Here is a 26,064-nt window from a genome sequence, read left to right on the forward strand (position 1 = left end):
GGTCTGCATAGAGCATCTGTTTGAGGCCAGTAATCCTCTCTGTGAGGTATTTCTGTGGCCTTTCCAGTTGTTGTAGATGTCTTGTGAGGTACATACCAAAAGGGGCATTGTACTCTATAATGGGTCTAATGAGTGATGAGTAGAGGGGAACAATGACCTCTTTTTTTCTGGATGAGAAACCTTTTGTGATGAGGTGAGCCACGTAGAAGGATTTCCTGACCACTGTGGCGATGTGATTATCAAAGGAGAGACTACTGTCCACCTGTGTCCCAAGGTCTCATCACATTTTCAGCATTAAGTAGACTACCAGCTATGTGGTAGTTCATGGGTACAGAGTTTTTACCAAAGGGGATGACAATACACTTTTTGGCATTGAGCTTCGGGTCATGGCTTTGACACCACGCATCTGTCTCAGTGAGGCCCTTTTGTAGTATATCCACATTGTTAGGAGTTTCGATTATGGCTGCTAGTTTGCAGTCATCTGCAAACTTTGTTAGTCAAAGATCTTCTGTGTTGGCCTGCACTTCAGAGAAGTAGATACCAAACAGGAGAGGACCCAGGACTGAACCCTGTGGTACTCCACTTGTCACTGGTCTGAAGTCGGATTTGGAGTCTGCTACTTTCACAGTGTGGGTTCTGTCTGTGAGCCATTTGGCAACCTATCTTGTGACATAGGGATTTATACCTAGTTTAGTGAGCTTATCTATAATTCCAGAATGGGGGATGGTGTTGAAAGCCTTGGCGAAATCTAGATAAGCTTTGTGAACCACCTTACCCTCATCTATGGCTTTGGTGGCTGCTTCAAAGATGTCAATCAGGTTTAGGAGACATGATCTGCCTTTTACAAATCCGAACTGGGTAGGGTCCAGAGTTTGAAAATTACCAATGTCTTTGTTTATGAGTTTCATGATGATACGTTCCATGGCCTTGCAGACCAGGCTCGTCAGGCTAATGGAGCGGTAGTTCTCGGGGTCTGTCGTTGCTCCCCCTTTGTGGAGTGGGATAACTGTCGCGGTGTGCCATTCAGTGGGCACAAAGCCTGAGGTGAGGCTATGATTGAACATGGTACTTAGGTAGGGTGCCAGTTCATTCTGTAGTTCATGTAGAATGCACCCTGGGATATTGTCAGGTCCATGGATGCTGTGTTCTTGGCTTTGAAGAGTGTGTTTTTTACCTGTGCAGCCGTGATTACAGGAACTTTGCATTCTTCCGGTATAGAAATGGACCCTCTAGGGGGTGAGAGGGGGGTAAAGTTAGCACTGAACCTATCTGTCAGGATGTTGGCAATATCAGTTGGTTCTGTATATTTAGTGCCATTGTGCTGTAACTCAGAGCAGATCTGAGTGTTGCCATTGAGATTCTTGACATAGCTATAGAATGCTTTGTGTTTGTCTTTAGAGTCAGTGGCAATTTTGTTTTCGTAACTAGCTTTGGAGGATTTTATGAGGGATCTCAGCTTCTTACTGAGGTTGACCAGGGAGTTCCTCCAGTCATGGGATTTTACTCTTTTTTGCAACAGTTTCTTTCTTCTGTTGTAGAGTTTGTTTATGGCAGAGGACCACCAGATTGGCTTCCTTTTTTTGGAGGATAGCATATTGGTTCTAATAGGGATAGCATGATCCATGCACTTGTGTAAGTGCTTATAAAGTGCATTTGTGTAGGATTCAGTAGTCGTACCTCTATTGTCCGTCTGCATGGGTGTCATGAAGTTTGCCACTTCTGTCTTAAGAAGTGTGAAGTTGGCTTTGGAGAAGTTTTTTACGGTGGTTTCCCTAATTGGGGGTGGGGAGGGGATGTGGATGTCTAGGGTGATTAGCTTGTGGTCGGATCTGACCAACGAGGAATTGACCTCTGGTGTGGAACACCGGTTGCCCATGTTGGTAATGACCAGGTCTAGGATATTGCTGCCCCTGGTAGGGGTGTGAATAAGTTGATCTAAGGCATTGGAATTTATGAATTCCATAAAACGTTGAGCAAAAGAGTTTGTACATGAGTAGTTTTCCCAGTTAATGGTGGGGTAGTTGAAATCGCCCATTATTAGTGTATCAAGAAATGAGGAGTGGGAATCCTGGTGCATGGTGGGGGGTCTGTAGCAAGCTACAATTTGGATTGCGGTCTTGCCCAGAGTTAGTTGCACTTGGATAATCTTGGATGCATTATGCTGTGCAACTAGCCTGGAGGTGTGGATATCCTTAATGAATATGGACACGCCTCCACCTTTAGTGCTTAGTTCTGGGTTAGGTGGCCGAAAGGTGTGGTATGAATTATAGCCTGGTAATGCAGGGGTGCTCTCTGGAGCTTTGAACCAGGTCTCTGTCACTGCACAGATGTCGATGTTCTCCATTTTAAGGAGTGCCTCGAGTGAGTGCATTTTGAGGTTTAGACTTCTAGCATTGAGTAGCATTATCCTCAGATTTTGCTTGCTTGTACCTGTTACAGTGGTGAATTTGTTATTTGAAACTTGGCTAAAAAAGGCACTATAGGGGTGACAAGAGCCTTAGCCAGTATCCGGAATCCAAAGGGTAATAGGTGCAGGCCATCTCTGGCAAAGCATCGTGGTCTGTCGATCATGTCGTCCCAGGCAAACAAATACTGGATCCCCTTAGAATGACACCAGAAGTTTAGCTAATTGTTGAAGTCAATCATTTTGTCCTTGTACTGTGATATTGTTGGATGGTGAGTGGGATTTAGGCAGGACTTGCTACTGGAAGGTACTACTGTAGTAATCCTTTAGGGGCGCCTATTGGATGGGTAATGGTGATCGCTGGACCATGCATAAGGGTAAATCCAGAACATGGTTAAGCAAAGTCCAGTGTTCTCCATAATCACTTAAAAACGTTTACTTCCTCTAAATATGATAGAAGTGAAAAGCTTTTCATTATTGCTAAGCATATCTGGGGTGTTTCTCCCCAGACCCCGGGCCTCCACTAAAAATAGGCTCTGTCCTGTTTGGACTTTCCCGGTCAATAAGTAAATATCTCTCAGCTATCAGTGACATTAATTGGAAAAATTCTAAACATTGAATGTGTAGCATGCCCTTCAATTTAGGAACAATGAAAAACGTGGACTTTGTAAGATTCAAAATGAGAAACACTCCTCATAATGGGGTACACTTGAGGGGTATGAGTAACAACAGCGTTTTATCTTCCCATTGTTTTTTAACCTTTGCCCTTCTTTGTTGAGTAAAGTTGTTGAGAGCTGTGGCCAAAATGATACGCATTATGCAGCCGATTCTGCGAGCCAAGCAAAAACACTTTCCGTTTTAGTGTTCTCCATTATTGCTATTAGACGTTACGTTGTATTTTTTTTATCTTGTTTTCGTTAAAAAAAAAAAAAACTTGATTTACGTATGGGATTATTACATAAACAGAAAAAATACATGATAACGTCAATGTGCGTCACACCAAGGACGGTGCTTGCTTCTTCTTCATTCGGCTTCCCGGTTAGGGGTCGCCCCAGCAGATCACTGTCCGCTCATGATTGGCAGTGGAGTTTTACGGTGTCGAGTTGCCAGCCCAGCGCCCAACCTTCCACAGAAGACAAACACTCACAGCTAAGGCCAATTTAGAGTGTCCAAGCCACCTACACTAATATAAACACTCACCATAAACCGAATTTATGTACTACAGAAGCAGAAGCAAAATCATTTCTGCAGCCATATTTTAAAAGTAGAATAATTTGTAAAAGCGTTACCGTTAAAAAAACAATTACACACAGTCTATCACTATATAACTTAATTGGAAAGTACAACTAAGAGTGGAAAAAAATACTCTACGAAAACAGGAACGAGGTGGTGAAGCCAATTTATAGTACTACTCCTAGTTTGTAAGATTTACCAGTGTTATTGGCTACTCCTTGGCGCAAGCGTTTGCTCAGAGTAACTTTATTGGCTCTCCACGGTATCACGCATTGATGCCGGGCGTTATCATTGGCTACGTATATCCTGCTCTTCCTTTTCGCGTTGTCGCTTCACTTAACAGCCAAAATGGTGAGTGGTGATCTGAGGAATTGTTTTTAAAAATCCACTGTTTTTAGTTGCATCCTTGTTTGGTTCAACTAATAAAACACGGATTTGAAATGTTTTCTTATACCCTAGTTTGAAATGTGGGGTATTTCTTAAACACGTTGAATAACATCTGTAGAGCCCGATGTTTTTTTCCCCTGTATAAGCTGGCCATTTCGATTGTATTTACGATTACTTTTTCACTAACCCGTGTGTTTGGGGGTTGAGAGGTCCCGTTGTGGAAGTGTAGATAAGTCACGACGTCTGGCAAACGCATGGCTATATTTTGTTTTCAAAACAGAAGTTAAACCAAAATCTACCGTTTCATATAACAAGGAGAGAAGTGTCTTGTTTTAGTTCTTGGTTATGAAATTTTGTTAAAGGGTGCATACTCTGGGTTTGTTAGGCATCGACACTGACATAGTAAAACATGAATGTCAAAAAATGGGTCAGATTTGCGTACTGTACCGCAATAAGGACCAAGTCTGTGGAGTCCAACGCGTTTCCAATTTTGGTTCGGTGTAGTGGAAACATTTTTAGTATACTTGGAATGGTTTTCTTCTGCGAACATTCTGTATTGCCTGGTGTACAGATGTTAAACAAGCTATGATTGTATGAGGGCATTGCATACTTCTTAGCTGTCCACATTTTTTGCTTTGTTTCCTAAAGTATATATAGTTTTTGTCAATGTTAAATATTGAAGTCCTTAAATAAGGACAGACCTGGATTTCGGATGTATCCTTCAAAAAATAAATAATGCAAAACCTATTAGAAAAGTGTTAAGACTTAAGTTTATAAGAGCAATATTTGAAATATGTCACTATTATGACGAAATGCTAGTAAAACTATTCAGGTATTGGTGATTGGTTGTGGGGCATAAGCTTCTGAATGAAGAGAAATGGGTTGACAATGTTGCAAACTGAAGATGAGTGGCATTTGTCTTGAAACTGCGCAGGAGCAGATCCACTGATTTGATATGTGAATTTTTAATTGTAAGTTTGCATTTTGATTGGGTTTCAGTGATAGTGGGACTTGTTACATGGCATTCCTACATTATTTGAATACAGAGCAGTATTTGGAGTATTTAAGCAATAACCCTGGGTGTGGGTAATGCTGGATTTACCCACGGTTGGTGTGGTTTGGTCACGAGGGCGAAGCCCGAGTGGCCGAACAGAGGCAACCATGAGTAAATCCAGCATTACCCACACCCAGAAGTGGGTTATTGCTATTCTACAATGACATTATTTAAGAAAAAAAATACTTTTCTTAAATAATGGCATTGTATAATGCCTCTGTGCTGCCCTTCTGCAGCCTTCCAGTATCCTGGAGCAGTTCTGATGCACTGCGCATGTATATGCTTACGCAGTAAATCAGAGCTGTGTGTAGCGAAAGCAACGGAGAAAGGAAGATCTCTGTTGCTCTTTTAAAGTTATCTCGCTATGTTAAACGAGTTTAAAATAGTGAGACAGCTTTAAAAAAGATCTATGTTGCTTTTTTTTTTTTTCTCAAGATATCTTGCTATGTTAAACTCGTTTAACATAGAGAGATTACAGGAATGGAGCTCTTCCGTTCTCCGTTGCTGCCTAACACAAAAAGTAAGACTTGTACTCATGGAAAAAGTCTGGGCGACCGGACCTTTTTCCATTAGTATAAGTCGGATTTACAATGGGCACGCTGACCAATCAGCGTGCACATTTTGGAATGTTAATAGGGGTTCATTGCATTATTGATTATAATTTTTCTCTGGCACATAAAGCTCTGTTGGGTGTAGTGTTGTATTAAGTTGTTAAAGACTGAACAGTTTTCTGGCTTATTGAGAAGTATGTGCAGTTGTAGTTAGCAGAGAGAGAAAGCTCTGTGATGGAGTAGTTTTAACCAGTTTAATTCCCTTGAATTTCCTATATATTTGACTTTTAATATTGCTCAGGTTTGGACAGTTGTGAGTGAAGTGTAGGACAGCATAGAGGAGAGATGGCAGTAACTAAGTAGATGCTAGACATTTTCGGCAATGTCAGTGAGCCAGGTTTTAATTCTGTGTAATGAACCTCTTTTTTTTGTTGAGTTTAACCATGTGCGATACATGGTGGTTGAATTTCATCTGGTTATCTGTTGACAGAGTGGTTTACTTGTTTTTTCATGGTGGTTTTGCAGAGATGGTAGTGAAGTGTTTTGGGATGATTTTTTAGGGTTTAGAAGTTGTTGTGAATTAGGTAGAAGATATCTGGGATAAGTTACGCATTAAGAAACAGCCAATTTTAGAATTTGAGGAAGTGAGGTACAGTTCTTTTCTCTGAAGGAAGGTATAACTGTCTTGTCTTCAGCAGTAGATTTTGCTTGAAAGTTTGTTCAGATGTAAACTCTGAGTGCATTACCTTATTCAAGTGATACAGATGAGTTTTATGTTTAACTTTGTAATGTTTATATGAGCAGCTGCAATTGTCTTTTATCATGAAGATTACAATATGCATTAATGTACAACTGTTGCACACTTGCTGTATATTTTAATTACGCTCCCCTCTCATGTGGGTAACAACTGTGTTATACTTGTATACAGTGTTATCTTCCATTTAATATTTTTTGTCTGCTCCTTGGTGAAATTACTAGTTTTCCTCCCCACGTCTCTTGACAATGGGCACCAAGCCACTTTGGCTTACCCTGCCTATTTAACAAAACCTAGATATATTCTCAACCTCATATGAGTAGGCATTTGTGTGAGAGAATCTTTTGGTCAGCTAGTGAAATGAATGAGTGAAGTAGTTGCGTGCTCTCAAATTAAGTTGCTGTGCTTTGCAGTGCACTATGAGGACATACAAATTGGATTATTTACTGTTACCGAAGTAAGAGTGCTGATTAGACCTAACCTGGAGCTAGGATATTAAGGCAAACTGTAACACAAAAACCACCATTAAGGCAAGTAGCGCAGGCTAAAAACAGTAGTTTTCAGCATTCTGCCCAACATGGCGTTGGGGAAGAAATGTGAGACACTTGAAACTGAGAATATTGTCTCTTATAACTTTTTTCCCCTATTTTTCTTTAGGGTGACACGGTAACAATTCGAACCAGGAAGTTTATGACGAACCGTTTGCTGCAGCGAAAGCAAATGGTAAGAGTAACTAATTGACATGTTATGAGTTGGCTTTTATGAGGCAGAATGACTGTAATTTGATTAGACATGTTTAGACAAAAATGCTTGCTAATGTGATGGGACCTGGGTGGCAGGAGATTTTGAGAGAGGCAGGCCTGCAAGCCATTTGGGGTTATTGGTCCTTTTAAGAAGGTTGTCTGTCGTATCTTGAAGTTTGTTTTTTAAGTTTTTTCTTTAAGCCTTAGGACCGAAAGTGACAAAAGTAGGAATGAAATCTTTACTTGTGCTTTGAGACGGGCAGTGGGAAAGTGGACATGGCTTCTGCTGCTTTTTTTCCCCAGCACGTTTGCTGATAGGGTATGACTTAAAGTGAAAGTATTGCCTGTTTTGTGTGAATTATTTTAGAGGGTCAGGTATTTGTGTGGGTGATGCAAGTATTGCATCTGATCATGATGTGAAAAGTGTTAATATTACAAACAAAGCATATACCTTGTTTATGAAATGCTGTTGTCCGCTTTTGTGAAAAGTACTGAATTAGAAGCCTGTAAACAAAGCGATGAGTGCATCTGCATTTGTCTGTAATCTAGCATATAATAAAAACAAAATGTCTAATACCAGTGATCTTAAACAAGAAGTGAGATGACATTGTTACTGCTGTGATACCTCCAAAAGTGTTTTCTACTTTCCTCCTCTTGCCACAGTTGAGAACTATGTTCCAGCCATAGTAAAACTCCAGACTACGGTTTTAAAGTGCTGCTTGTGGAGTTGGATTTCATTTTGGTTCCAGACTTTGGGAAAGGAGTTCACTTTAGTAATTTTATTGAAGTGTGGTGCAGGTTGTTTAACGTGGATAGTTGGGACATTGCACTTTTTTTTAATTTTGTGTTAAAATTAGTTGATAAGCCTTTGAACCACTTGTTTGCAAAGCAGGTGCTTCATTATTATGACTTACATATACAAAATGTATTAATGGTCATATTATGCTAATTGCGCAAATTAAGACTGACCTTTTGGGTAGCTTTTGTCATTACTACTTAATATTTCAGTTAGGTTAGAGTTCTTTAATTAGTAAATTATGCCTCACTGATCTAACCCATAAAGCTGAATGCTGTGGTCTCTGGAGTGAATAGACATGCCTTGTAGAAGTTTTGAGTTAACGTTGATTTAACCCCACTATTGAATGCAGGTGCGGTCCAGAACACAAGTTTTCTGACTGCGGTAGGTATGCGCTAGTCAAAATTTATTTTATGGACCCTTTGAGTTAGTCCAACTTGATCAGTGCCCTTTTTTTTTCCCCAGAGGGTGCCTGAGGACCTGTGGAGGTATTCTTATACTGACTAGGGAAGTTTGGCAGGACACTGGGGAGCTTCCCCAGTCACTTTCTCATAGGTAGATGTAAAGGATCCCATGACACTTAAGCTACAACCAACTCAGCGGGGGGGGGGGGCCTCAGTTTAACCTCCCTTCCAAAGGGTAGCACACTAGGGAAGTGTCACTTCCGTGTCGGTATTGGAGATTAAATCCAGCTACCTGGTGTGGGAGTAGAATCCCCAACCTTCTCGTCTTCCAGCAACAAAGGCCACTGTGCTACCTGTTGAGCTGTTAAGTTTAAATTATATACTGTTGACCCTAGGTCTGCCTTTTTTGGCCAAGTGTTTAAATTCAATGTTTACTGACAACTGGAAGTTGCTAATACTTGGTTAGGTGTGTACCTTTCAGTGGACTGAGTTTGTGAGCTTTGGTGTAATTGTTACAGTTTCCAGTCATCATTATGTTTTGTTATCCTTGACCCATTTACCACTTTAGCTTCATAAGTGTGTATTATGCTAATGGTTACAAGGGCATTTTTAAGAGTCTACTTTATTTACGCAAAAGCTTAAAACAGCGAATGCATATGTATCGAACCGAGAAACCATCAAAACACAATAAAAATGGAACTACGCAACAAACATGACATGTAACAGCTGTAGGCAGGGGGGCAAATTCCCCTGTGCCCCCCCACTACTTAAATATACCAACTCCGAGATCGCACTACATTGAAGTAAACAGAAATCTCCACCTGCGGAGATTTCCTTTAACAGTTTTCGACGGTTCGCACTTTCGATGCATATGGTTCGATGCATTTGCTGTTTTAAGCTTTCGTGTAAATAAAGCAGACCCCATTTTTAAGCCTAGCCAAGCATCACAAATGTATCCAACAAATTTTGGTGCCCTAGAGGTTATTTTAAGGGTATGTGTAAACTTCAGTGACAGTGGTCAAGCATTTACACATTGATACTGTCCTTTAGAGACATGGTGACAGACCAGTCCGAATTTTTGATTTCCCATCTGTTGGTCCAGGTTATTGTTTAATAGGGACGACCAAGAACTCTGCTTCATATGGGTGGAAACCTTTACCAGTGAAGGGATATTCTTTGAGGCACATACCTGTTCTTTCAGTATGTCCTGTTTCTTGCAAGCAAGACTAGTTCTGATGCTGTTGATTTTGGAGGTAAGCAAGAAGTATGCCAGTGAGATTCAGGGATGCCTTGTATGCAAGACATCACCCCTCGACATTCTGTAGGAGACTAAGTATAGGGATGGTTCTTTGTGCTGATCATAATGCTCAGCTGTCCAGAAGTTTGCCTCCTGTCTTTGGTCTCTTCTTCATAAAACTTTTGGTTTTCTGTCAAATCACTGAGGACTTGAGTTCCTAAATAATGACAGACATTTGAGATTCAGACTTCGAATTCTTGACCAAATGCATGCTAACACAAATTCTGTTGTATCAATTTTCTGGAGTACATTCATTTAGGCGATGTCATCAACACCGAACATTACTTTTTCCGAACCTAAATGTTGAATTTCACATTGGCGAACAGTCAGAATGTCGAGCATAACACCAAATTCGACAACCACCAAAACAGGTGCTACCATGGATCAAGAAGGGGGGATATTTGCCTGGCTGGCATTCGGTGTTTGAAAATTTGACATTGTGTAAACTTGGGTCACTGCCTTCGACATTTAGTACGTCGGACTACTAATGTTCCGTTAAATGCATGTATTCCCAGTTTTTTAATTTTACAAGAACAATATTTAAAATCTGTTCCTTTGCCCCCTCCCCCATCGTTATTTTAGACTTTGTCCAGATTTCTTGCACTAAGAGGTTGAGGGATGGAGGCAATCCACATAGGAAACTTAAAAATAAAAAAAATAAAAATTTAACAGAATTTTTGTGGTGATCACTTGCTGCACGTGCTTGGTCAGGTATATAGTGATGCAGAGTTGCACTTGTTTCCTGGAGTAGCTGACTTCTCAAAGCATAGTTTTCTACATTTCTTGGCATTGAGTTTCAAACCTTGGCTCTGACAACAGCTGTTATCCCATCTTGCGAGGATATTGGTGTCTTGGCAGGGGGGTCTTGAGTGCTCCCAGTTCGCAGTCCTTTATAGACTTGGTTAGCTAGAGGTCCTTTATGTTGGCTGTAATTTCAAAGAAGTAGATGTCAGAAGTAAGCAGGCCACCACAGAGCCCTGATGGACTCGGCTAGTGATTAGCCTGTTTGTGGAGGTGGACTCCCAAGCCTAACTGACAGCCAGTTGGGTAGCTACCATGTAGCATATAGGGGTTTATGCGACTAGTCTGACTAATGAAGCTGTAGTTTCTGGGGTCCATAAAATCCTTTCCCTTATGCAGAAGGATGATTGTTGCAGTTCTTCTTTCATGTGGCGCAGAGCTTGACTGGAAGTCGTTTAAAGAGGGACTCCAATGATCCCGCCAGGGCATGTTTAATGCTGTGTAGGAGGCATCTTGGGATGATATTGGGACCCATTGATGGCAGTGCTCTTGCCCTTGGGGAGCATTTAGGACCTGTTACCTAGTGATGATTGATGGGGGCATTATGCTAGATGTTATTTCTTGAGGGGTGGTATTGTTGGAGGTAAAACTGGAGTTAAAATTTCTGCTAGTAGATTTGTTAACATCTTCCGGCTCGGTATAATTGATTCCATTTACAATTCCTGTACGTTTTGCCTATAACATCAAAGGCTGTACACAGCTAAAGAAAGCCTTAAGGTTGACTTTGGCATGGGAGATGTTTTTACCTCAAAATTGGCTTCATAGGGCTTTAGGTCTGAGTTTTATTTTAGGTTGAGTGTTTGTATCCTTTGGGGTGTTATTTTTTAATTTTTGGTATGACTTTTTTCCTCTTGTTGTAATAACCTGTTTATTTGCAGTTTGATTACCGGGGAAATCCACTGGGCTGAATTGACCCATTTTCAGTGGAGGCCCGGGGAGAAAAGCTCCAAAATGCATTATACAGTTTAGATACAACTGATAGTTAATATTAAAGATAACATGTAGAATAGTTACTCATAAATGCATTCAATATCATGCATAGTTAACAATTTCATTAAACTTGAAGGTAGGGATCACACAGTTTCATTTGAGGAAAACAGATGTGTTAGGTGTGGAAAGAGTTTACATACAAACCTTTTAAGAAAATGTAAATATGCTTTACATACACACACCGACAGTAGAATGCTATTTACAAGGTTGGGCTGTGTGAGGGTAGCTGTAGGAGTTGAGAGCTTAGAGAGAAGCTATAGAAATTGTTGAGAGCTTAGGCTCCTAGGAAGATAACTGAGAGCTGGAGAACCAGGATAAAGCATTATATGAGAGGTTAAGGTTTGAGAGATGACAGCGAAGATGCTTGTAGGAAACCGTATCAAAGGCTTTAGGCAGAGTAAAACAGTAGAAACCAAGTGCCCTGAATCTCGGGCTTGATTGACAGTTTCTAGGAAAGAGAGTAGAGCGGTTATTGTGCTATGGTCTGGACGGAAGCCATGCTGGGTAGGAGTGAGAAGATTGTTTTAGGTCAGGAAAGGCATAAGTTGGAGGTGGGTGCATTTTTCTAGGATTTTGGAGATTGAGAGCAAAGCAATGGGGTGAAGGTTTGAGATGCTGGTATTTTTGCCTCCTTTATGAAGACGAAGAATATAAGCTGAGCGCCAGAGTTTGGGGACGTATGATTCTTTTATGGATCGGTTAATAAATGATTCTGATTGGGAGAGCAATGCCATCAGCAGCACATTTTAGGAAGGAAGAGGGAATATTGTCAGGAGCATTAGAGCAAGGTTTAAGTTTGGACAAAAATTTTTTATAAAGTTAGTGGAGATGGGTTTGAGTTCAAACAGATGAGGTGAGTTACAAGGGGGTAGCAGTTGGGTTATTATTGGAAAATGTCTTGGTGAGGGTAGTAATAGTTTCTCTGAAAAATGAGTTAAATTCAGAGCCTAGTTCACGGTCAGATTTACTTGGGTCAGGACAGGGATTATTCTTGGAGTCTAGATTGAGGAGTGAGTTTGAGTTCCAGAATTTTTTGCGTTTTTTATTGTTATTGGACTTAAGTTTGATATAGTATGATTTTTTTTGTCTTTGGTGATTAGTCATTTTGCATGGTTGCGGAGCTCTTTGTATTGGAGCAAGGTATTGGCCAGTTTATTGTTTTGGTAAAGCTTCTATAATCTGTTTTGTCTCTCTGGATAGCCAAGGAGTAGTCTGTTTTGTCTCTCTGGATAACCAAGGAGCAGTTTGTTTTTATCGTTTTGTTTCTTAGTGGGGCAAATATCAAGGAAGACAGAGTTGAAGCATTCTATAGCCTTGTCAAGAGGAAGGATGTTTAGAATTTGCCAGTTCATTTGTTTGAAAGTATTTGACAAAGTAGTTGGGTTGAAGCTACTGAGGTTACGAGTTTGAATGTATTGATGGCTGGTGTGGGGAAGAACTAGTTGAGCAATGCATAAAGGCTGAGACGAAGAACTAGTTGAGCAATGCATAAAGGCTGAGACATCGCTAAAGGTATCAGGAATTGTGCCAGAATTGGTTATTTTATTTGGATCTGAGACTAGGATCCAATGTATAGTGGATCTGGGAGGGTTTATTTTGTTAGGTCGAGTGATGGAGAGGATTGTTTGAGTGAAGTTAGAGGTTAATGGATAGGGAGGGAGAGGGGCAATTTGATTTTATTCCAGTCAATATTCACATCACCAAGGATATAAGTTTCATAGTTAATTTCAGTAGAGGCCCATAGGAGAATATTTTCGAGTGTAGCGATATTGTTACCAGGTGAGATATATAGGGCAATGATACAGATACTTTTGTTTATTTAGTTTTAGAATTCCAGCAAGTTAGTTCAGTGTTCTGGAATTGAGGAATTGGAATTTGGAGGGGAATTGAGGTAAGAAGGTTGGAGTAGACTAGGGCAGTGCCTCCACCTTTTTTTATTTAGTCAGTCATTTCTGAGACGATGAAAACCTGGGGGCAGAATCTCAGAGTTGGAGGTAAAGGGCTTGAGCCAGGTTTCGGAGATGGGTAAGATATCTGGTTGGTTATGGCTTAACCAAGCTTGAAATTGGTGTACTTTGTTGTTTAGACTTTGTGCAGTAATTGTAAAAATCTTTAGGGTATTGAGATAGGAGGAAGAGGGTAAGGCATGAGTGTTGTTAATAAAGGATGTAGGACCAGGGTTAGGATGGATATCACCAGCTTGGACTAGGTTGTTAAAGGAGATATCCTTTTAGCCATATTGGTCTGTCAGGCATGAATTTTGGTAGATTGGAGCAGGTGACTGTGTCTTGACTTTGGAGGAGAAGAGTTTAGGGTGAACTAGGTGCAGAGGGTTGGGCTGAATGAGAGAAGAGGAGATATAGTGGAAATGGGAGTAAGAGTGACGGAGAAGGTGGTTTGTATGGTAGTTGTCTTTGTAGGTGGTATTGGACAAGCATAGGTGGAATATGAGGTAGCATAGTATAAGGGAAGTAGGAACAAAGAGGAATCTGGGGGACTGGAAGGTGAGATAACTTGAGAGCATGTTGGAGCAAAGAGAGAGAGCATGTTGGAGCAAAGAGAGAGTGGGACGAGTGGTTAGCAAAATAGAGAAGGCAATGAAGAAGAAAGGATTTAAAAAGTGATGGAGGTATTCTAGAGATTTAAGGAAAGAGGTGGGGACAATAATTATTGGGTGGAGTACAGATTACAGAGTTTAAGAAGGATGGCTATAGGTGGGAGGAGTATTGAGGGGGGAGCTGGTATTGGGTAATTAGTCTGAGAGGGTGGGGTAAGATGGGAATAAAGCTAGGAGTACTGGGGGTGTGTGGGAATTGGGGGGAGGGTAGGGGAGCGGAGTGAGCCCGTAGGGCGAATAGAGCGGGAAAGAACACTAGAAGTGAGTATGAGTATGGCAGAATAAGTATCAGGAAAGCGCAGTTTGAAGGCTGTAGTTGGAAGGTATGAGCTAAATATTTCTAGCCAGAAAATGAAGGCTGCCTTTACAGAGGGTGGTTTAGCAGGGGGTGAGAAGATATTTACAGTCTAAGGTTATTAACTCACATGCAACTGTTTGAAAAAATAAAACTTGTTGGGATTATAAAGAATATCTAGGATTTATATTGGTAGATGCTGCCACCTAATGGTAGAAGGAGATGGCAAACAGCAGGGATAGTTGTACCAGTCTTATGTTTAAGTATATTCTAGGGTAGTGATAACAGGAGGGGGAGAGGGCAAATGGTTTGCGGTAGGCTGCTAGAATGTGCACATAGGAGGGCCGACTAACTCTATAGATAGTACATAAAGTCTACAGTTAATTAGTGTTACGCAACATAAATTTACACAATCTTGTTGGGGGGGGGGAGGGGTCTTCTCAGTAGTATTTTTCTGAGTACCAGGCAAGCTGGCCAATTCAGGGTGTCTTCAGTTGATGGCTGGAGGTATTCCTTTTGCGTTTAAAGCAGGGAGGGAGCACCCAGGATGGATTACGGGAGGTGAAAACAAGCAGCCTAAACCAGCAGGACCAGCACAGAGGAGCTGTGGCTGCTTCTGTTGACGTTTTTATTCCACCAGAACGGCTTGTGATGTTTAGTTGTTTTGAAGCTTATTCCTGGTACGCACAGCTGTTTCTACTAACATGATTGTACAAGTTGTGTGTGAAAAATTGTGTGGGCAGATGAGTTTGTAAAATAATGGGAAGTTCCTTAACATGGAGAAGCTCAAGCTAGTCATTATTTTGACCAGCCTTGAGGTGAAGTTGATTGAGACACCTCTACTTTTAATCTTTGCCTGGAAAGTAGCTGGCTTAAATGTGTGGGAGGCATTGTAGCTATGCACTGCTTGAGTGCTGTCTGTGGCTTTAAATCATGTCTCTGTAACTGCAGTGGTATTTTTTGAGTGATAAAGTTTTAGCCAGTATTTGAAAGCCTAGAAGGGGCAGGTGCAGACCATCCTTGGCAAAGCAATATCTGTTGACCACATCTTCCCATGGTGACAAGTATTGCAGCCCTTTGGAATGACACCAGAAGCCAAGACAGTTATGCAAGTATCTTATGTTCATGTTGTGGTTTCATCCTTGAAGGTAGTTTGCTGCTTGGTTTTTACCAACTTGGGGCACACGGTCTGAGAGCTGTCTGCGTCTTCATGTAGTACAGGGAGGACGGTCTTGGATTGCTTAAACCCCATGGACTATAATAGTTATGTTGGTACTTGTGGTTCAGTGACCTAAGGGTGTGCTTTATCTGGTGGATCCTGGCCCTTAAACCAGCAGTGACCTTCTCCTTATTAAAGCTGGTGAGTGTGATAGAAGTTGAGGCTACATTCGATACATATGTTGTAGTGGGTGTTATGCTGGAGTGCTTTTGGAGCTGCTGAGGAGGTTTATTGTGGGTCAAGTGTGTGGGAGGGTCTCTGGGATGTAGGAAGATTACCTTTTAAGTGCCTCGGCATATGCAAGTCTCTGTGGTGGGTGTAGTGTGCATTTGACAACCTGGTCGTTGTTTAGTGCTTGTGTGTGTGTGTTTGGAATTGCTACATTGCCTCAGGAATTCCATATTCAGCAAGTTGGTTGTGGAGATGGCAGGAAAGTTCATGCCTATGGTTTCTGGCCCTTTTTAGGTTCTTGGTAAGTTTTTCAGCAGTAACGAGTGTATCTGCTCCAAACAACATTGAACTGTGCTTATTCCTGCGCAAACTAGTGCATTAGAGTAAAAGGGAAGTGTGAAGGCTGGTGTTAGATGAAAAATCAAATCTAGGTGCCTGTGTCTATACAGGACACTGCTAATTGCCACTGCACAGAATCAAGTGCAAGGTTGTTATAGTCACTCCAAACAAGCAGTAAACAAGTAAAAATTGCCCCTGGACAACTACAACTAGCATAGTCTTGAGGTTTAAGTAACTTCCAGCACAGAATTTGGTTAGGCTACACTCTTGCTAGAAGCGAGCGGTACTAACCATTCCAGGCTCTCAAATCACAAAGTGGACCTGAAGTGCAAGAAATAACTGAACAGTGACTCTGCTGTTAGAGCAGGAAATGACCAAATTAACAGTAATCCAAACAGTAGACTTAGCGAGAAGGCAAACGTGCAGAACAGTTCAGTTTTAAATGAATTGGCATGAAAACGTAATACACAGAAATAGCAGTAGTACTTACAAAAGACTAAAGTGCAGTGTTTATCTTGGAATACTCCAGAAAGAAATTAACTCTGTACAGAGCCATTTGGAATAGACTGGGAATTGAATTGCTCCCTCAACGTGTTGAGTCCTGTTGCTTTACTAGTGTTAAATGAATAACCTGGCTTGATGTTTTTATGCTTGTTTTGTGTTTCATTATTCCTTGCTGTGAAATATCAAAAGCTTTCTCAAGATCAAGGAGTAAGCAGTATGTACTCCTCACTCTTCAAGTTTAGCCTTTGCCCCTGTAAGGAATGTTATACCATTAATAAAGGCTGAATCTGCACTGTCTACGTCTTCAACAGAATTGGTTCTCTCGTCGTTCTGGATATGCTCATTTAAGACCACTCATGATTTTACAGAGAGTAGTATTCAGGCTGATGGGTAACGTTTCCATTTGTGAATTGGTACTGTTGCAGTCTCTTGTCAGTAGTATATGGGTGTCCAATTTGCTGTGTTTTTTAAACCTGTCCAGTAGTGGATTAATTTTTTTTTTTTTTTTTTTTTTTTTTTGTACGAATGCACCAGGTATGTTTGTTTACAAATAATTTTAGTTTAAGTGCGTTTGTGCCAACAGTTAAGTCTGTAGTTATGAAGGATGCCTCTCCTTGTCCCTATAGCAACTTGACGTCTTTGCCAAGTAAGATTGCACACGTTTTTGGAAGAGTGTTTTCTCTGTCCTGTAGTTGGTGGTTATTTCTGTTCATAGTTCCTTTTTTTTTTCTATAGTAGGAGAGTTCTGTACGCATTAACAAGCCATTTGAGTTTTTTTTTTTTTTTTTTTTTTTTTTTTTTTTACATTTGAGTTAAACTGTTAAAACGCATAGCTGGTAAATATATTGCTAGTCTTCCCTTCTCTTAAAAATTTGGTCTTCCACCTCCTGAACATATTTCTACATGTATTTCCAAAATTTAACATTTTCTATCCAAGTTGCTCCTTTCCTAACATGGCTCTGTGCTGGGACCTCTCCTGTTGGGCATCTAGTTTTCTGAACTAATAAACCATGCCAAAGGGCTCTGGCTGGCTTAAGTTTGCAGATGACTTCAAACTGTGAGCAGTCATTGAGTCCCCAAGTAAGTTCATAGGTAAGTATTAGACTAGATGTCCTTGCAGGCCATTTTAAGCCTAACCAATTTCCCTTTCTGTGCATGAAATATCCTTTCCATTTGGTTGTATATTAGCCTTACCCATAGCATGATCAATTCTCTCTCCTAAGGAGAGTAACTGGTAGGGAGAGTAAATACCACAGACAAGTTGAGAGAACCCATGCATAGGATAAAGCATTTAGGAGCTGCCTCTGTCCAGTAATAGTGGGGGGAGGACAGTCCTGGGGTACATTTTCTGCTTTTCATATACAAGTTGTGCTAGAGTATGAACAGGGTTGAACTACCTTGGACTGATGGACAGAAGCAGCTCCTAAATGGTTTATTCCATGCATGAGTCCCCTGACATTATCCATGGTATGATTCAATTTATTCTCATTGGAGGTAATGTATAATTATCAGGCATGGGATTGGTAAGGCCAGTCTCAAACCAAATGAGAGAGTACTTGGTGCATGAAAAGGGGGATTAGGATTAAAGTAAACTAATGAAAAGGGGGATTAGGATTAAAGTAAACGATAGGGCTGTTAGCTTAGTACCTGCCTATGACCCCTAGTGATCTCTCTCCCATTTCTTTCTTAATACCTGCCTATGACCCTTGTGATCTCTCTCCCATTTCTTTCTTAACACCTGCCTATGACCCTTTAGTGATCTCTCTCTCCCATTTCTTTCTTAACACCTGCCTATGACCATTTAGTGATCTCTCTCCCATTTCTTTCTTAACACCTGCCTATGACCCTTTAGTGATCTCTCTCCCATTTCTTTCTTAACACCTGCCTATGACCCTTTAGTGATCTCTCTCCCATTTCTTTCTTAACACCTGCCTATGACCCTTTAGTGATCTCTCTCCCATTTCTTTCTTATACCTGCCTATGACCCTTTAGTGATCTCTCTCCCATTTCTCTCTTCACTTTTATTATAATCAGCACTTCAGTCACATTTTGCTTTAGATTTTGATTTCCGTTTTCTAATGATTTGTTTGGCAGCCAGCAGTATTTTACTATCTGTAGGCAATTCTGATCTTTTGTCCCAGCTCAAGAGTTCATTCCTTAGTCATTGACTCCCCACAAGGTGCCTGACTTATTCTGTAGGAAACTTTAAATTCTGCAAAGTTATGAGTATCTTGTATCAACTGTTTGAGACCAAGTTGAGTTATTAGTTGTTACATCTATGATTTCTGTCATAGGTCACGCCATGGCATTTCTTCCTTTTTGCATAAATCAACCATTCTTTCAAAGAACACTTGATGATTTATATTGCCCTTTATCACACTAAAATTCTGTATAGAAAGCCCTTGTTTTTGTAAAAAACCTAACCTTTTCTGTTTTTTTTCTGCATTGTACCTTTACTTCTATTCTTTGTGTGTGTGATTAAAATATAAAGATATTTGCACATGTTTGTGTAGCAATTTTCCTAAACACCAGCCCTTTATTTCTGGTATTATATGTATTATATTTGCTATTGCCATCCACAACTTCATTGTCTTTGGTTTCTTTATTCGTAACATAATGTCCACTTTCTTCCTCCCCTTATTTGCCCTGCTGTATTTCAGTTACTTGTATCTTTATTCGTAACATAATGTCCACTTTCTTCCTCCCTTTTATTTGCCCTGCTGTATTTCAGTTACTTGTATCTTTATTCGTAACATAATGTCCACTTTCTTCCTCCCTTTTATTTGCCCTGCTGTATTTCAGTTACTTGTATCTTTATTCATAGCATTTTCTTCCTCCCTTTATTTGCCCTGCTGTATTTGTTACTTGTATCTTTATTCATAACATAATGTCCACTTTCTTCCTCCCCTTATTTGCCCTGCTGTATTTCAGTTACTTGTATCTTTATTCGTAACATAATGTCCACTTTCTTCCTCCCTTTTATTTGCCCTGCTGTATTTCAGTTACTTGTATTTCTTATACGTCAGTCTTTCCTTTACCTTGTAACAAACACCTACAACAAATGTGTTGAGGTCATATGTACCCTTTGAATCATTTAAATTTACTGTCCCTTATCTTTACATACTACCCCACTGTTTTATAGGATGCAGTTTTAACTCTAAAGACCCCCCTCAAAAAAAATCCATTTTTTTCCTTTGTTAAAACATAAATATGCCAGTTATCTGACACAAGCATTATTCAGTTTTTTCCTGAATGACTACTGAAGAAACTTCCACAATACAACTGACTATTCGCTGAATTTCCTTCAACTACTCTTCTCTCAAACTGTCCCATACTAGTCATTGCTTTTCTGTACTGGCCCCCAAAAATGTCAGTCATTCCATCCTGATTTAACCCATCTCACAAAGTACTCCCTGATCAGGACGTAGTTCAGACAACACTCTGCTTTGAATGCATCCGCCAGTGTACAAGACATGATGCACACGATATCGGGAACTGATAGTACCTTTTACATCTGAGCCACAGCCACTTGATTACTTAGATGTTCTAAACTGATAGTTTACCACACCAGTATTGCTTTATTTCCACTACAGATAATCTAGTCTCTTACCTTACTGGTCTGTTAACCTGTCAACTGTTGCTCATATCAACACCACTTCTAATGCTCCTATTAACTCTATTCTCCCTTTTTTTTATTTGACTTGTGTAACTGACATATGTTTGGTTTGTTAGATATTTGTATGCATGTCTTATTGTTCTCACACATGTAAACCATTGTTTGTATACTGTATGTGGTTTTGTTGTATTATGATGTAAAGCTGGCTGAGCCTGTAATGTGTCGTTTGTTTGATCAACTCTACCCCATTTAAAATTGAATAAGCCACTTGATTGTGTTCTCAACATGTGTACCTCATTTATGGTTTTAGTATATTCCACCCATCCTAATTATTTTCCTACATCCTTTCTTTTTGACCTGTAGTCCTACTTCAGCCTGCTGCCTATTTAATACTATCCACAGCTCTCCATATTTATTATTCGTTCATCAAATCATCCCCTTAAGGCATACTTGCTGTTGCGTTGTTTCCCAGCTTGCTTCTTTCATTCCAGATACATATTTTTGTCATTAAATCACATACTTGGTGACAGTCTTGTAAGTTTATGCTTTTTACCCAGTCGTATTTTGCCTATGCGTACTTGTACTTCATACTTTTTTATCATGGTCACTACATTTTTTCCATGTCCCGTCCCAACGGTCACTACATGTTTTCCATGTCCCGTCCCAACAGTCTTCTACATCTCCCTATGATTTATCTTGACAACTGTTTTAGCTACATCTCATACAACCTCTATACCTTTTCATTTCTGCCTTTCGTGTAATCAGTATTTCATTCACTGTGCTGTGGTTGTATGCCAATCACAGCATCATAATGTGTGTGATCTTTGTTCATATTTTATAGACGCGGTGGTGGTGCTGCGGTAGCGTTGTCGCCTCACAGTAAGACGCTGTCCGGTTCGATTCTCAGCTAGAGCGTCTTCTGTGTAGGAGATATGCGTGAGTGGGCGTACCTTCGTTGAAGGTTGTGCGTCAGGGCCGGCAACTCGGCACGTAAAAATCTACTGCCAATCATTAGTGGACCGGAGTTCCGCTGTGGCGACCCCTAACCGGGAAAAAGCCGAAAGACACAACATTGGTCTCCGAGCTCCTTTTTCACCACCGCTCGTATTCCTTCCTCTAACTGTTCATTACATCCAAAAAAATTTTTTTCCTTTTTCATTTAAAATCATGATTCACCTTAGCAAGTCTTGGAACTGACTCCTCCTTACCTTCCTTTTATTACCATTTCCAGTTAGTCTTGAGTAGTACTCCTTTGCCATTTCCCTTGTTACCTGTTTAACCAACCACCTTTCTTTTACACACTTTTCGTGTCACTTGTGCATATGCTTCAAAAGTATCCCTAATCTGTCTCCATTTGCCCTTAGAATTTTTATTTCTGTCTGCCCCATCTTTCTCTTTGTCCTTTTTACCTAAAGATGGTAATTTCTTGCCTCTCAAAAATCTTGCGTAACATTTTTCCTTATTATAGTGTACAGCCTTTTCTGTTCACATAAATCTCATTTCTGTGTTTTTATTTCTTAAGCTGTCTTGTCTATCATGTTGCTCTTTCTTGATCTTGCAGATGAAGAATCTCTCAAACCTACCTTCATTCCTGCTTCATTTTCTAATTATTCACTGTTTCACAATCTGTTTAGTTCCCATACCATCTTTAATCACTTCACCTTCTCCAGATCTGGACATGCTACCAAATGATCTGAAAATCATGCAGCTATGTACCTTTCATTGCCTATCTCGTCTTCAGAATGTATAACAAACTTTCTTCCAGTTCCTTTGCCTTTGGGTTCCCTTTTACTTACAACCTTATTCTCGCATCCTTTATGCAGGATGCCAGTTTAATGGAGGAATTGATCGAATCATTTTTTCAAATTTCTATTGTAAATGTCAGTCGCATAATTTCTGCCATTAGTGTTGTCATTCATGTACACACATCAGTCTGCTTCACTGGTGCATCCTCGCACTGAGCGAGCACCAATTCTAGATCCAATGCTACAGTGCAGAATGTGCATACTGTCTGTGTCCCTCATTCCTCTGTACTTTTTCTCTCCTTATTGTATCTACTAACATCAGTCTTGGTGCTCTTACACCAGCTGTATATTACGGTTCTTGTATCATTTCTTACACTTTTTTTTTTTCTTTTTATCCTGTTTCATTTTCCTTATTTAATCTCTGATTTAAACACTCCTTTTTCTATCTGTTTTCTGCCCTTTGCCTTAGGTCCACCCCCCCCCCACTTTCTCCATTTTATAGTATATTCCCCAGCATATATTTTCTCCTTAACCACCTTTCCCTTCTTACTCTGCCCTCTTGCATGCTATCACTACCTTCACTGTGTCAGCTTTATTCTCCACCGAAGTTGGGCTGTCAGTAAAGTTGATCTTTGCAGATCTAGTTTCTATGTGCTAGTTTACAATTTCGTATTTGGTCACACTGAGCACCTTTTTTACAGTTGTGCACTAAATGTGGCAGATCTCCCACAAAAGGACCAAGCCCACTGCTTAATCCTACTTACCATTTTAACATAATGGTGGAACTTAACAGTCACTGTAACAAAGACCAGCCAAACTGCTGTTCACATTCTTGTCAACTACTTCATTTTTATTCAGCTTTGACTAGCATTTTCAGAGCACATTTATTCAATATGTCCTGCAGTATTTGCATATGTTCTCTGTACTTGGTCCATTAGAGTTCCTCTGTTTTCATGTTTGCCTTTTGTACTCCTTGAACCAGATGTGAAAGTACACCTTTAAAACTAGGTACTTCGTAAGGCCAAACACTTGCTTCCTTGCATGTCACATTTTTACTGTTGCCATCCCTTCAGTCTGTGGTTTATGACAGCATCTTCTATATTGTCACTTACCTGGCTCCTCATTTCATGTTTCTGGCTTTGTTCGCTCCATTCCAAAAGGTTACTGTCTTCTGGCTACCCTTAAATCATTTGCATCAGTGTAGGTATCTCAACCGCCTCCCCCCCCCCGCCCATTTTGGATTAAGGTTGCATTAATTTGCAAAAAAATGGTTTAAAAGCTCTACAGGGTCTGAACATGTCAGTTTGGCTGCTGTCTTCCTTTTATACAGAGTTCTGTGCTTTTGTAACAGCCCTGTGGGGTCAAGTTAATGGATCAGACTCTGGAATAGACTGCCCATACATGTCAAGCAGAGTGCCTCTTTGGCCCTCTCTTCAAAAGGAACCTTGATGATTGAATCGAAGATAGGAATTTCACCCCGGGGATCACGTCAGTCGCCCTGCTAGACAGGGATCCAGGGAAGTAATACTGTGGGAAGAAATAGCCAGGGAATTGTTATGGCTAGGCTTGTATAGGCCCTAGGGCCGATAGCCTAGTACCAGCCTATGTAGTGGCTTTCCTATGGGGACTACAGAAAGGCATTAAGAGTGGTGCGTTGGCTCCTGCATTGAGAGAGGAAAGCTGGATGTTGAGTAGAGGGTATAAAAATTATTTTGAAAATCTTGCACTTTTGCAGTGATGAAACTTGTTTTTTATTGGGTGAAAGCGCTTAGTATTAAAAACATGGGAAGTTTTATGTGGACTAGGAGTGTTGACTTTGCTTCAGCTAACACTTTGGTGGAGAAAAAGATTTTTTACCATACCAATTATATCCTTGAATTTCTGAGTCCTTTATTTTTGCCAGTGCTTCTAAATGTAATGCTAATAGCAAAGGGGAAAGAGGACACCCCCTGGCTGGTTCCACTGCTGAAGTAGAAATTATCGGAGAGGAACCCACTCACTAATTTTCACCTCCCATCCCTCATATCCTCCTAATCAACCTTATAATTTTATCAGGAAATGTAAATGCTTCTGTTGCCGTGCTCATAAAGTCCCAGCTTACTCCGTCAGATGCTTTCTCAGCATCAAGACCCACCAGCAACTGTGGTGTTTTCTTACATTCTGCTTCCCTCTGGATCATGAGTGTTTGCCTCCCCTCCACACAACCACATTCATCCATATCTATCACTTTGGTCATTCTTTTAACCGTTATAGACATAAACACTGTATAATCATTGTTTTACTATTGAAATGGGCCTGTATGAAGCTGGATATTATGGGCCTTTACCTGCTGTAGTTAACAGCCATCACCTCTTTCTTCCAGGCTGTTGGTACTTCTCTTAAAGTACTGTTAAACAAAATGTTCCAGATCTTTCAGTTTTTTCCCTCCTAGTTTACAAACTTCCACAGGAATACCATCTATTCCTGGTGTAAATCACCATTTTTATATCCTCCTATCCTGTTAGGTGCAGATTAATTACTAACCTTGCCATATTTAATTCTTCCATAAACATTTCCATTTATATCTTTTCTTGATTTCCATATTTCTCTCCTTTATACAGACTTTTCATAGAATTTTTGAAAAATGTGTAATACCTCTACAGAATCTAGTTACCTTCCTTGTTATAGGCTTCCTAAGGTTGGAGACAGCCTTCATACTTTGCCTGAGTCATTGTGCTAAAAGATTTTGTGCTTTAGTTACCAAAAAAAAAACAGTTACTTAACAGTAATCTTTCTAAACTCATGCATATTATCAAGATAATCCTCCTCTTCTGTGAGATTTCCCCCTATTCTGCAATACTTTAACATTTGTTAGTCCATCTAAATAGTTAACCATATTGCCCTTTAATTTCCACCCAATTTTTAAACTCCACTTTAATTTTATCCGACTCCATAACTATATTTTCAGAAGAAATTTCTTTTCTACTAGCTCCTGAATAATTTCCAGTATCCATTCCTTAAATTCCTCTCCAACAGATAGGTGGGAAAGGCAGTGTCTCATTTTTTATTTCATAACCCTGTGTTTTTATTTTGGTTATTACTGGCACATGGTCCGAAATACTTATTGGGTGCATATCAAGACTTTAAATTAAATGCACATGTTGCTGTGAAATGTAAATTCTGTCTAGCCTAGCCCAGTTTTTGTATCTTGGGGAATAATGCATGTAAATTCACTCCAAACTCCCAGTACTGAATTCACATCTTGCATGCAAATATTTTCATAAATTTCTTTAAAAATCTACTACTGTTTGTTTTATTTTAATTCCAGTCCCCACCTATAAGCAGTATTCCTTACTGAAAGCTGATTATTTCTCCCAGAACTTTCTTAAGCTCCATTTTTATAGCTGTTTTAGGTGGAATATAAATGTATACCAGTGTAGCCCCTTGGTAATACAAATCTACCACTGTTATCAGAAATTATCCTCTTGTATTGGAGCTCCTCTTTTTTTCCTTTGTCCCAGGTGTTGCACTGAATAACCATCACTTTACTTCTAAGTGTGTTTTCTGTAGCATAGCTGTTTGCACTCAACATTCGTTTAATGTAGTTGAGTACTTTTTTGTATTTATCTGTGAGACCATTGAATTTTAATGACATTGTAGAAGGCATTGTTGTGTTTACAGGGTGGAAATAACTATGTGTGCAGCAGCTGTGAGTCTAGTTCCAGCTTTTGTGTTACATGCATGCACTGTTTGGAAGGTTGGTCTTTTTAAACAGTTGTTTCTTGTCCTATCCTTTTGAGCCTATGTCAAATCTTACAAAACCTTCTTCTTCTTTTTTTTTTTTTTTTTTTTTTTTGAGGGCTTTCAATAAAATACACCCCTAAAACCTATTTAACTTAATACAAACACACTCACAAGTTTTGCACTCCTAATTGGAACAAGTGTCCCAAACTGACAGCCACACTGACAGACTTGGGTTAATTTGTTAAAACTTGCTACTAGTCAAGGTAAGGGTCTTAATCCAGTCATTCCCCTGTGCAGTAATGAAAAAAAAAGTATATTTTTGCATTGCATTGCCTATATTTCTTAAAACTGAATAAGGAGAGAGAGAAGTGGGGAAAAAAACAGGAGCACCAGTTTACATTCGTATCCCCATTACACTTAA

The 26,064-nt window shown here is 40.0% G+C and overlaps 1 protein-coding gene across 3 annotated transcripts in view; it reads left to right on the forward strand.

Moving 5' to 3' along the window:
- Positions 1 to 3,918: 3,918 nt before the first annotated feature.
- RPS24 (ribosomal protein S24) overlaps positions 3,919 to 26,064 on the forward strand; it is a 181,905-nt gene continuing 159,759 nt past the window's right edge. For all 3 annotated transcript variants that reach the window (XM_044056888.1, XM_044056887.1, XM_044056889.1), the window contains exons 1-2: positions 3,919 to 3,988; positions 7,041 to 7,106. In XM_044056888.1, the coding sequence (XP_043912823.1) occupies positions 3,986 to 3,988; positions 7,041 to 7,106 (69 nt within the window). In that variant the 5' untranslated portion in view covers positions 3,919 to 3,985. The remainder of the gene's footprint in view (positions 3,989 to 7,040; positions 7,107 to 26,064) is intronic.

The sequence above is a fragment of the Protopterus annectens genome, chromosome 14.part0, assembly GCF_019279795.1.
Source record: "Protopterus annectens isolate FY-2018-M chromosome 14.part0, PAN1.0, whole genome shotgun sequence".
NCBI classification, from domain to species: domain Eukaryota; kingdom Metazoa; phylum Chordata; order Ceratodontiformes; family Protopteridae; genus Protopterus; species Protopterus annectens.